Here is a 12,735-nt window from a genome sequence, read left to right on the forward strand (position 1 = left end):
CGGGGGCGGTGTGCGGGTGCGGTGTGCAAGAAGGGGCTTAGGGCAAGAGGTTGGGACAGAGGAGGGGTGCAGGAGGTATGAGGGGGCTCAGGTCAGGGGGTTGGCGTGAAGGAGAGGTGCGGGATGCGGCAGGGGACTCAGGGCAGGGAGTTGGGGTGCAGGGTGCAGGAGGGGTTCAGGCTCCGGCCCAGCACCGCTTACCTAGAGCAACTCCGGGGTGGCAGCAGCGCGCACTGCGGCCAGGGCCAGCTCCCTGCCTGCCCCGGCCCCGCACCACACCACTCTGGGAAGCGGCCAGCACCACGTCCTTGCGCGGCCCCTGGTGGGGGTGGGGGGAGCAGCACGGAGAGCTCCACGTGTTTCCCTCGCCTGTGGGTACCTCCCCGAAGCTCCCATTGGCCACGGTAACCCGTTCCTGGCCAATGGGAACTTTTAGGGGAGGTACCCACAGGCAAGAGCAGCATGCTGAACTCTCTGTCCCCCCACTCCCACGGGCTGCAGGGACATGGTGTGGCCGCTTCCCAGAGTGGCGCAGTGCCACGGTGGTGGCAATCCCGCGGGCCGGATCCAAAGTCCTGAGGGACCGGATCCGGCCCACAGGCCGTAGTTTGCCCACCCCTGCCTTACAAGGACAGAAAGAAGAGAGTGAAATTGCTTTTTCCAACTGATCAAACTTTCTAACATCTTTTATCTCAGAATATTCAATAGGTATTCACTTGCCTTGACCAGAAGATTTCTGCAGGCTGTGAAGCTATAGAGATAATCCACAGTATGACCAAGGCCACAATTTAAGACAGACACTGTAGAATTATTCTGTTTGTAGACGTCAAGTTTGAGACTATTTGAGTGTTAAGAACGGCAAAAAACTGGCAGATGTACCAGTCCCTCTTGTATAAGCAAAATGTGTGCTAGAAGCAGAATATGTTAAAAGCAATAATGAAACCAACACCAAAGAAACAGAAGCATCAGGGAAGGCAAGTTAATTTCTCTCTTTCTATTTCACATTACTCGGTATGGTCTTTGATGAACTGACAGGATGGAATAGTTGTGTGAATCGGATACTTCCTTACAAAAGCCAGAAAGGGAAAAAAAAAAAAAAAAAAAAATCAGGAAGTGACCTTTTTAGGCTCAAACTTTTTGGGACAGCCTGTAGAAAGGCTGCTGTATTTGATTTTTTTTTTTTTTAAACAAAGAACTAGAAAAAATTTATCCCATCTTCGATCTGGATTGTAGAGACTTAGTGCATTAGATTTTCAAAAAAATTTGTATAAAATGATGTGCACAATAACTCACAGAACCCACAGCTGAAGCCGTGAGAACAAGTAATTGGTCCTTTACATCAACTGCATGTCCAATCTCACTAATCATGTGAACAGTTAGATATGCTAATGCATAAACATTTTAGTTTGTGCAACCACTATACATAATTTACAACTCTCCCATATTCCCTCAGACCTGCTCATCCAGTAAATTTACTTAAGTTGAAACTAGGGTTAGCTGATCTGACCTAGAATTTAGTATTGTTATTTTACAATAGGATATAAACTAACGTAACTTTGGACCACATTCTATTGTAATGCATCCAGTAGAGATATTTAATTAACAGGATGAAGTGGAACAAAACAGACGCAATTTCAACTTTATATAGATAATCTCTCACCCTCCCAATTATTTTTTAAAAGTGTTTTAAAATCCCAAATCTGATTCTGTACCTACGCTCTCAGGCATTTATAATAATTTATATTATGCTAGTATTGCAGGCCCCAAGCAGGCTTAGAGCCAGTCATGTAGAGCAATGGCTCTCAAGCTTTCCAGACTACAGTAGCCCTTTCAGGAATCTGATTTGTCTTGTGTACCCTAAGTTTCACCTCACTTCAAAACCACTTGCTTACAAAATCAGACATAAAAATACAAAAGTATCACAGCACACTATTACTGAAAAATTGCTTATTTCCTCATTTTTACCATATAGTTATAAAATAAATTAGAATATAGAATACAGATTCTAAAAAAATCAATATAAATATAAGTACTTACATTTCAGTGTATAGTATGTAGAGCAGTATAAACAAGTAGAAATTTTAGTTTGTAGTAACTTCGCTAGTGCTTTTTATACAGCCTGTTGTAAAACTAGGCAAATATCTAGATGAGTTATTGTACCCCTGGAAGGTCTCTGCATACCCCCAGGGGTACATGAACCCCTGGTTGAAAACCACTGATTTAGAGAATAAGGTAGTATCTCTTTAAATAGATTGGGAGACTTCTCTGAAACATATAGCACAGTGAGCACCACGAGAACACCCAGAGCAGCAATGTGCATAGGTAACTGGGCCTTGTATATTGTGTATATTTAGTAAACATATTTATTTGGACCCCACTATGCCCTTGTAATTTCTTCTTACTCTTATTGTCATAAAAAAGGGCAAAAGTAAAGACAGCCCCATTGTGCATAGTGCTGTACAAACACAGGAAGACAGGTTCTCTGCCACAAAGAGCTTACAGTCTATTTTAAAATAAGATGCAAATAAGGGAGTATAACAATTATTATTAGATGCTCTTATGCCTTCTGACACAAGGCAACCCAGTCTTTCCACCTCCTTCTGTCAAATGCCAAGTTTCTTACTTATAGACAGCTCCATCTTACTCAATGGTTCTCTTATATGTCATCTGTTGTCCTTTCCCTGCTTCCCTCATCTTCCACCAGGTGATAGCCAATCAAGTACTTGCCTAGGAATGCAGTTTTCTGACATTTACACATGTCCGAATCACTTCAGCCTTCTTTCTTGAATCATTGTCTCTGCAGTCTACTGGCCGGTCCTTTATAACATATCAGCATTGGTTATTTTATCCCACCAGCTGACACCAAGGTTTCTTTACAAGCATCTCAGATAGAATGCATTAAGTTTTCTGTTGTGGGTTTCCTAACATTTGCCAAGTTTCAGAAACATAACAATATGGGTATCACAATAGCTTGCTCTTATAATTTGTGAGCCAACTTGTTCCCATTCTTGTAGAGCTTGTGCTGCCTTTTTGTTGAGAAGTACTCTAACCCAGTGCTAGCTACTCAAAGTCGTGGTCTGCAGCGCCTGGGACCCGAGGCAGCACGTTCTGCTTGCGCCGGCTCCGCTCCCCACGCGCTGCCCCAGCTCATGCTAGTTTGACCCCAGCCACCACAGCAGCAGCTGCCAGCGACTCTGCTGCGGCCGCTGCCATTGACGGGGTCACCCCCCCTTCTCTCACCCTTACGCCGCAGAGAGGAATAGGCGCTGCCTAAGCTGCAACATGTGTAATGTAGGTGCGTGTTTCCTGCACACTGTGCCATCCATTCACGCTGCCCCCGCCCAGCCCCGAGCAGACAAAGCCCACGGACACACAAATAAGGAGAAGACTTGTTAATCTCTAGCAATTTCTTGGGCTTGGCTGCCACCCCCTCTCTTTCCTTACCCCCTCCACCCCACTCCAAAAAATAAAATAAATAAATAATAAAATAAAGTAGCCCCTTGATGCTGAAAGACAGTTTAGTGCAGGTTTGGGGAGAGGAGGATTAATTATTATTGTTGGTGGTGTTGTTGTTCCGTGAAATTTGACAGCATTTGCACTGATCAGCGGAGCTGGTGGAGTAAAAAGACACTGTGACAGGTTGTCGGGTGGAGCGGATAAGCCCCCTAAAAAATGTCCGCAAACTTTTATTATATTCATTATATTGTTTCCAATATAAATTAATATTACTACGAATGCTCAAATAATATTTTCTTGGATCGTAAACGAATAATGGTCATTTTATACTATCCGCACAGACATACCGCCTTTCAGTCAGTCTTCAATATATTTAAATGGGAACATCTCTGCGAGTACGCCACACTCTCATTCCAATTCATACAGTGAAGAATGTTAGTTTTTCTGATCTGATGTGCTACGTGCCTATCCAAATACAATAATAATATGGCACAAATATGGTAACAGTCCCTGACACATTGGAAAAAAAATTGCAGTCCGCCACATCAGATAGTTTGAGAAGCACTGCTAACCTCCTCTATGAGAGTATAATCTTCCTGAATAGAGTACTGAGATACCATCAGAAAGGAGTCTTCCACATCCAGCCCATCTTACAGTTATTTCCATAACTGACATATATACATTTTAAAATATGTATGTATGTGTCAGTTATGGAAATAACCTTGAGATGGGCTGGGTCTGGAAGACACCTTTCTGATGGTATCTCAGTACTCTATTCAGGAAGATTATACTTTGGATAAGATGGCCTGACTCACAACCATGGGACCACAGGTTCTTATTCAATATATTCAGAGCTGCCCACTTTATGTATCAAGTATCCTCATCCATCACCTGAGGGATGCACTTGGTAGCTTAGGATACCCCAAACTATAGAAGGAAAAGGGGAAAGGGAAAAGGTAGCAGTATTTACAAGAGCTAAAAATGTCTTTTTTAAATGAAAGACTAGATTCTGCAGAAACTGATGAAATTCACCACTGATAAGTGGATTTTCAAGACCTGTATGTTTTTATAATACAGATGATTAGAGTGTATGAATCTTTATTTACAGTCCCTGAAAGCACAAATTTTTGTATACCCCAGTCTCACCTGCCCATATGCTCTCAAGAAATAATATGAAAGGTTTTGTTCATTTTTCTGTCAGTTATTGGGGCTTAGAAGAAACCCTCCCCATTGGAATTTGTTTCCTACTTGCAAGGTCTAGTAGTGTGTACATGTCAGAAGATGTCTGCCCAGGTATCACCACCTATAGTATCTCGAGATAATAAGAAATACCTGCTTACCTGAGACAAAATCCTGCTTGCCTTAAATACAGGAGTAGCCCAATTGACTTCAAAGACACTTTTTGCATAGGAGATCAAATGTGTACTCTGGGGCAGGGGAGGGAGGAAGGTCATTTAGTCTTCAGAAATAGAGCACCTAAACTGGTAGAATTCCAACATCAAAACAAGGAAATGCACAGCCTTTAACCTCTTCCTACACTAATACTTTCCTAACAATTGGCCTTATGTTCAGTCAGACTTAGAGCTGGTCAATACTTAGATTGACCAGCTATGTTGCTCAAGACAGGTGTGAAAAATTCACATTTCTGAATGACATAATTAAGCCAACCTAAATCCCTGCATAGACAACGCTACATCGAGGGAAGAATTCTTCCATCGACTTAGCTACTGCCTCTTCAGAGGCCAATAACCTCCCATCAGCATAGGTAACGTCTACACTGAAGCACTACAGCACCGCAGCTGCAACACTGCTGCCGGAGCGGTGAGTTATATGGGCCCGCGGTGCCTGTGCTCCAGGAATATTCAGAGCCTGTGGGCACGCCTCCACCAATGTTCAGGGCCTCCTCCAATGTCTCTCCCCCGGCCCTGCCTGCCGCCCCCATGCGCCTGACCTGGAGCATCTCCTGGCCCTGCCTGCTGCCCCCAGGCAATTTAAAAGGGCCTGGGGGCCACCGCCACCACCATCGCTCCGCGCCACTCCCAGAAGCAGCTGGCACATCCCTGCAGACCCTGGAGGGGAGTAGTGTCTCCATGCACTGCCCCCACCCCAAGCGCCGACTCTACAACTGCTGCCAATGGGAGCTCCAGGGGCAGTGCCTGCTGGCAGCGGTAAGCAGAGACCCCCCCCCCCCGGCCCTCACACCTAGGAGCTGCTACCAGAGGGGTGTGCAGGTCACTATCGGGAGCCACTAGAGGTAAGCGAACCCCCTGCCCCAGCCCAGAGCCCACACCCCTCACACAAATTCCCTCCCAGAGCCTGTACCCCTCACCCCCTCCCGCACACCAAAACCCTGCCCCAGCCCAGAGCCCGCACCCCAAATCCCCTCACATACCCAAACTCCCTCCCAAAGCCTGCACCCCGCACCTCCTCCTGTTCCCCAACCCCCTGCCTCAGCCCAGAGCCTGCACCCAAACTCCCTCCCAGAGCCGTAGGCAGGTGGGGGTGGGGGCGGGACTTGGACCCGTTCTGGGCACCACCAAAAATTATATAAACCTGCCACCCCTGGCTGCTGCTGTGCCACTGTAGCGTTTCAAGTGTAGATAACACCTTAGACATCTAAGTTTTCTTCATACTGCTTTGGCTGTATGAAGTGAGTGTAAATGGGCCCAATGCATTTAAGAGGCACTCTGGGGGCCAGAACCTCAGCTGGTGTAAATGGATATTGATTTCAATGGAGCTATGACCATTTACACCACCTGAGGATCTGCTCCTCTGGAGTATTTATACACCATATTACTTTAAGCAATGAAAAGAGGAGCAAGATGAAGATATACATTAGTGTCATGAAGGAAAGCATTTCTTTTTATTTGCCTTTTGGGAGACTGAAATGAATCCGAGGCCTACATATTTATATTTAAAAATGTAGCAAGCTAGTGAAAGACCCATAAAACTAACAAATTATCGACACAAAAAGCAGTAACAGAACAAGAGCTAATGGCTTTTCTGAACTTCTACAAAATTCTTTCAGAATAATCAGTTTATATTTGATAAATTATTTTCCCCCCCTTGGATTCCCTCTTCACGTCTTCCAGGAAACCTAATATTTCATGAAACATTTTTGCTAGAAAAAGCAGTGTAAGTGTAAGTATTCATTTCCCCACTTTATTGTAAAGGTAGAAGTAATCCAACTATTTTTTTCTTTTAAATATTAAAATCCCTATAGGAAAGTTATGTATAAAAATGTACAATTTCTCATGAAATTACAAGCATTCTGGCTTTGCTCTCATAGCTCCCATAATTGATTTTACACTTGTACAGCCTTTTACCTCAGTTGCTTATATAGTACATAATGCAGTGCCCACTACATTCAAAGCAACTTTCTTTATAATTTCTCTTTTCAATAGCCCATTACTTCCACCAAACAAGGGGTTTTTTTTCCAGAAAAAAAAAAACAACTCAAACCCTAAATATCTGAAGTGTTATTTCTATTTCTTCTGATGATCATTTAAGTATTCTTAATGTGGGGGGGGGGGAAAGGGGGGAGGTTGGGGGGGAAATCTCCTTACCCTCCCACATACGTATAAAGCCATGACACCCCAGTTTGATTTTTAAAAGAAATAAATAAAAGTATCACTGACACAGATATAAGCCAGGCAGATTTCTACAAGAATGTGAGGTAGGACCAAAGAACATAAGAATGGCCATACTGGGTCAGACAAAAGGTCCATCCAGACCAATATCCAGTCTACAGAGAGTGGCCAATGCCAGGTGCCCCAGAGACAGTGAACCTAACAATGATCTAATGTGTAATGATCAAGTGATCTCTCTCCTGCCATCCATCTCCACCCTCCAACAAACAGAGGCTAGGGACCCCTTTCCTTACCCATCCTGGCTAATAGCCATTAATGGACTTAGCCTCCATGAATTTATCCAGTTCTCTTTTAAACCCTGTTATAGTCCTAGCCTTCACAACCTCCTCAGGCAAGGAGTTCCACAGGTTGACTGTGTGCTGTAGAGTAATAGGAAGTCCCATCTGGACATAATGGCCAGACATAGCAGCTAGGCAATAGCTCATCTTGTAAGTTATGTTAAAAGAAGTTAAAAACTACAGTGAAAATTTCCCCATATAAGGAATTGCTGTAGTTGCTACAGGGATGTTAAATAATCCTGAATGCAGAAGAGGTGGTCCACATGACCATATTTTATTAAAATGTGATCCATGCTGTTCCAAGGTACTCGTCCTCAATGACAAATTTGGAAGACAAATTTGGAGTTTCTAGACTCTGCTGTTTTTGGATATAATGTGAAAACATGAAGGTGCTAGGGGGAAAATTGGACTAGTGGATTAATAAAGACTGGCATCATTGTCAAGCAGACTGAATTATAAATTTAGCGATACACGTAAAGGCATATTATGCAAAGATCTCGGGAGACAATCAAAGTCTTTAGATATTCAGTGACTGGGATAATTGTGAGTTTAACTAAAATTCAGTTAATTTGATTTTATATTTTAAATTATTCCTTCTGATTCACTAAAGCAAACCATACTTTAAGCAGCAAGTGTTTCCATACCCACACATCTCTTCTAGATTGTCAACATAGCATCAGAAACACTTTACACTTATTTTGACAAACAACTGGCAGTACTTTTGTACTATCAACTGCGAACATCATTAGAGCCAGCCAAACAAAAAAGAGGAAAGAATTCAAAAGTTATTTTGTTTGAAGTCATTCTTAGAAGTCACAAAATCTGATAGGTTTCAGAGTAACAGCCATGTTAGCCTGTATTTGCAAAAAGAAAAGGAGTACTTGTGGCACCTTAGAGACTAACCAATTTATTTGAGCATAAGCTTTCGTGAGCTACAGCTCACTTCATCCGATGAAGTGAGCTGTAGCTCACGAAAGCTTATGCTCAAATAAATTGGTTAGTCTCTAAGGTGCCACAAGTACTCCTTTTCTTTTTGCAAAATCTGATAGTTTCAAGCCAGCATGAAGCATGGTCGAGTGATCTGATTTAGAGTCTAAGGCTATGTCTATGCTACGGACCCTACAGCGGCACCGCTGTACCACTGCAGCTGCACCGCTGTAGGGTCTCCTGTGCAGCCGCTCTATGCCAGCAGGAGAGATCATTCCCACCAGCATAACTGAACCATCCCCAACAAGCAGTGGTGGCTATGTCTGCAGGAAATGCTCTCCCACCGATATAGTGATGTCCACACCAGTGCTTTTGTCAATGAAACTTGTGTCAGTCAGGGGTGTGTTTTCTTCACACCGCTGACTGACAAAAGTGCTAGTATAGACACAGCCTGAGAGTCAGGAACTCCTGAATTTTAACAAATACTTTGAAGTAGACCTTTTCTATGGATTTGACCAAGACATGCAACACCTCTGTTTCAATTTCTTTATCTGTGAAACACAGATAATAGCCATCTACCTCACAAGGGTGTGAAGGATTAGTGTCTATAAAGTGCTTTTAAGATTAATGTTTTGCCTATCCCTATCTGTCATGAGAAAGTCTCAAGTTAGAAGAGTTGTGCAGTCCATAATTAAGAACATAGTCCCTTTTCCTCTATCATGGCTTTGGGAAGTGGAAATGGGTTTAACTTTTCGCAAGAGCACAGTAGAGTAGGAAAAGTAATTAGCAAATTCAAGTGAAATATTTATGCTCTAATAAAAGTAATGTAACCTGCTCCTATCCAACTTCATGCAATTTCCCCATTTCATAGCATGAATTATTGATGTACTCCAACATTATCTGAAAGATCGTTGGAGCTATGCCACTTTAGACCAACTGAGGATTTGACCTTTTATGTAAAAAGCAGCAACTATGCACGTCCCTAGTCTCTCCTGCCCCTTCACACTATGCAATGAGAGATGAGACAAACCACAGCCGGAGGAGGAGATGTCTCAGAGATCTGGATGGTTTTTGCCCCACCTGTCCAGCTCTCTCCAAGTGAAAAGTTACTCTATTTCTTATGCATCCATCACCACAGTATCCGAGTCAGTTTCATGCACTGGCAGCCCTCACACCAACTCAGGATAAAGGGGACAGCAACTAAGCTAATGTGGGGTGTTCCTGATGAAAGCAACAAAAGAGATCTTCCCAGGACCAATGAGTGCACTCCACATGTGGCAAATACATTACTGTTTGAGCAGCACTTTGAAAAATGTACGACACATCAGGATGCCTCCAGGACAAAGACCTAAGAGACTGAAGATAAGTGATCAGTGATCAGGATTCCAAGCCAAAATATGTTGTGCTTGCTCATCTCTATATAAGGGGGAAAGGGAGAAAAATACAAACATAATGTTTACCCACAGTCATTACTACTCACAATAAATTTAATCTTGGATAGGACTGGTCATATCAAGCCAGCTGCTGTCGAACTATAAATCTGAGAGTACAGTAAAAACTCTCATTCTGGTCAGTCATACCATCATAATTTATTCTATATTTAGTGGAATCTAAACTAAGGAGGCAACCCTATGTTAAGCAGCCACTTGAAAGTATTCCCAGTTACCACTCTATCCTTAGTGGGACCTGGCTCCAAGCTCTACTCTGACCACGTGCTGTCCACATGCTCCCCATTTCTTAGATCATTCCAATGCAAACTCCAAACCCAGGCTGCAACACCACAGATGTACATTTTCAGAGGAACTAATCACTCATCTAGGCTGAGGCAGTCTTTTTAACTAACATTGGGAGATGTATCAACATTGTAATCATTATTCTACTTTCTAAACTCAATTTCAAAGCTGAAGACTGATTTTTTTTTTTATTTTTTTTTTTTGGTTCAGGCTGCTTAAGACAAATTTCACCGGATACACATACAGTATACATGCCAAACCCATTTGGAGTGGGAGTGACTTGCAAAACTTATAGGGCCAGATTCCTCCACCCTTACTCACTTTGACTCATCCCACTGAAATCAGTGGGACTACTCAGTAAGCTACCCAATTAAAAGTAGGAGGATCAGGTCCAAAGAGAACAAGAACAGTGGAGCTCAGAGCCAGGATCTACTAAGGGCAAAGAGGGTAGTCTGAAAGCTTTCACATAGCCACTTATGCAAGTCTGGGGAAGCTTTCATGTAGCCACTTATGCAACCGTGCATCCAGGAAAAAAAAAAAAACTTTTTGAGAGAACAATATTTCAGACTTCTTTAAAATACGGTTGCTCATTGGAGAGGCCATCTCAAAGTTAGGAGACTCTCTGCAATTATACAGTCAGACACTTTCATACCAAGCAATGTAAGACACTCAACCTGAAACTGCAGGCGGCATTCGTCAGTTACTTTTGAGGTTGTCAGGGATCTTGAGGACAAGGCAAAAGTTTCTTAAAGTTTTTGACAAAGTTAGACCCTATTTCAGATGAATAGATAGCGTCCTCCTGCTAGTAACCCACCTTCCCATAATCACTTTTTGAATTAAAAATAAGGGTAAATATCTTTCTGAAGCAGCCGGCAAAGTCATTTGCACCCAGCCAGCAGCAGCCCCTGCTTCTCTTTACAACCCCACCGCTCCCTGCCCCCTTCGAGTCCCCCCTTCCCCAAACCCTCTCGCCTCAGTCCCCATCTCTCCTCCTTCCCTGGCACTGTGCTCCCCTCTGCCGCCTCCCTCTCGCGCCCCCACCTCTCTTCTCACCCTAAGTCCTCCCCTCGTGTCCCCCTCCTCCCCCAGCACCCCGTCCCCTCAGAGCCCCTCGTCGGCACGCACATCCCTCCTTCGTCCCCTCCCCTGCGCTCACCTTCCCTGGCTTTCAGCAGTACCGTGTTGGCCACGATGTTCTCGATCTCCATGATCAGGGCTCCAACCCCGCTGCCCCCTCAGAGCCGCCCCCTCAGAGCCACCACCTCCTTCGCCCCCTCCTCCTGCCCCGCCACCGCCGGGACACCCGGACTCCACTCATCCGGCCCCGAGGGCTAGTGCTGGGCTCGCCTCTCCCCTACCACCCGTCCCTCACTCACCGCCCTCTCCCTCTTCTGCTCAGGGGGGCGGAGAAAGGGGACGGGCGGGCCGAGGCCTGCCCACACTGGGCAGGACTATGCCGCGCTCCCCCGCCTCTCGCCCTTACAGCTCCGCCCCGAAGACTACAACTCCCAGCAGGCAATGCACTCCCCCGGCCGGCGGCAACTTGCGTCAAAGCTGGATCGTTGGTCGCTAAGAGTAGTAAGCACGCGCGCTCGGTGGAGTGTTCCCTGCTAGGATTGACAGAGGATTCCTCGCCTCTCACCTGCGAGGGTGGAGCATTGCATGCCGGGATATATAGTCATGTAGTTCCTACCGCTCCGATCTCTTCTCCTACAGAGCCTAGCCGCTACTACCACTAAATCCCGCGGGATGTCGGGGTCAACTCTCGCGAGAGGTGTGGCCGCGTTCCTGCTTAGCTTGCTCTGTACGTAATGTGAGAGGTAATCAGTAGAGCAGCTGGACAGGCAGGTGAGGGACCCCGGTCGCCCCTTTAGATCTCACGCTACTTAGAAGCTCTCGCGCGAGGTGGTGCGTCCAGACAGCAGGGGGCAGCTTGGGGCCGTTTAAGGTCGGGCGCCCTTGGTCGCCATTTTGTTTAGCGTGGCTTCCCCCACCCTCCCAGGAGCCTGTACAAGACTGTGGTCCCTGGTTCTTTATGCTGCTGACTGAGTATTGATCCCACCCGCGCGTTACGATGGGGAAACCAACTAAGCAGAGAAGAAAGGGCCAAGTGGCTGCCAGGGCCACGGGCTCGAGTGGGGCAGGGATGGCGTTGGTCAAGAACAACCCTTTCGAGGTGAAGGTCAACAAGCAGAAGTTTAATATCTTGGGGAGGAGAACCAAACATGACGTGGGGCTGCCGGGCGTGTCGCGGTCCAAGGCTGTCAAGAAGGTAAGACTGGGGGGAGGCCACTCATCAGATGAGGACAAGGTGCGTGGATCCTACCACTCTGGAGCAAGCCCCCGCTGCCAGATGGGGGCAGTGGTGTTGCACACCCACAGAGTGTGCAAATGATGGCACGTGAACTGTCTTAACTCAGGATTCTATAGCGTGGCTCAAAGGGTTTGATGGTACAAACCTCACCAAGGCTGCCCTTATGTCATGTTGGGGTACAACCCCAGTCTCAAACTCTATAGCCCCGGAATAGAGTATAGGCCAGTGAGCAGGGATTTTTTTTCCAGCCTTTGTTATTTACTTGCTCTGTGACTTTTGATAAGCTACTTTATTCTGATAACAATGAACATTATCTAAGGGGCCCAGAGAGGACTGGAGGCCTATTTTGGTTAGTTGATAAACGTTGATAAACCATC

General features: G+C 45.3%; 2 protein-coding genes across 6 annotated transcripts in view; one reads left to right on the forward strand and one right to left on the reverse strand.

Annotated features, from left to right (window-relative positions):
• Positions 1-11,723, reverse strand: part of GRK4 (G protein-coupled receptor kinase 4) — an 82,741-nt gene extending 71,018 nt beyond the window's left edge. For 2 of the 3 annotated variants that reach the window (XM_073342658.2, XM_073342663.2), the window contains exon 1: positions 11,201-11,293. In XM_073342658.2, coding sequence (XP_073198759.2) covers positions 11,201-11,252 — 52 coding nt within the window. In that variant the 5' untranslated portion in view covers positions 11,253-11,293. Of the gene's footprint in view, positions 1-11,200; positions 11,294-11,686 lie in introns of those variants that run through there. The other variant, XM_073342660.2, reaches the window with a different exon arrangement.
• Positions 11,673-12,735, forward strand: part of NOP14 (NOP14 nucleolar protein) — a 34,074-nt gene continuing 33,011 nt past the window's right edge. The window contains exon 1 of one of the 3 annotated variants that reach the window (XM_073342657.2): positions 11,673-12,316. In XM_073342657.2, coding sequence (XP_073198758.1) covers positions 12,119-12,316 — 198 coding nt within the window. In that variant the 5' untranslated portion in view covers positions 11,673-12,118. The remainder of the gene's footprint in view (positions 12,317-12,735) is intronic. The other 2 variants (XM_073342655.2, XM_073342656.2) reach the window with 2 other exon arrangements.

The sequence above is a fragment of the Lepidochelys kempii genome, chromosome 4 (genome assembly GCF_965140285.1).
Source record: "Lepidochelys kempii isolate rLepKem1 chromosome 4, rLepKem1.hap1, whole genome shotgun sequence".
In the NCBI taxonomy this organism is placed as follows: domain Eukaryota; kingdom Metazoa; phylum Chordata; order Testudines; family Cheloniidae; genus Lepidochelys; species Lepidochelys kempii.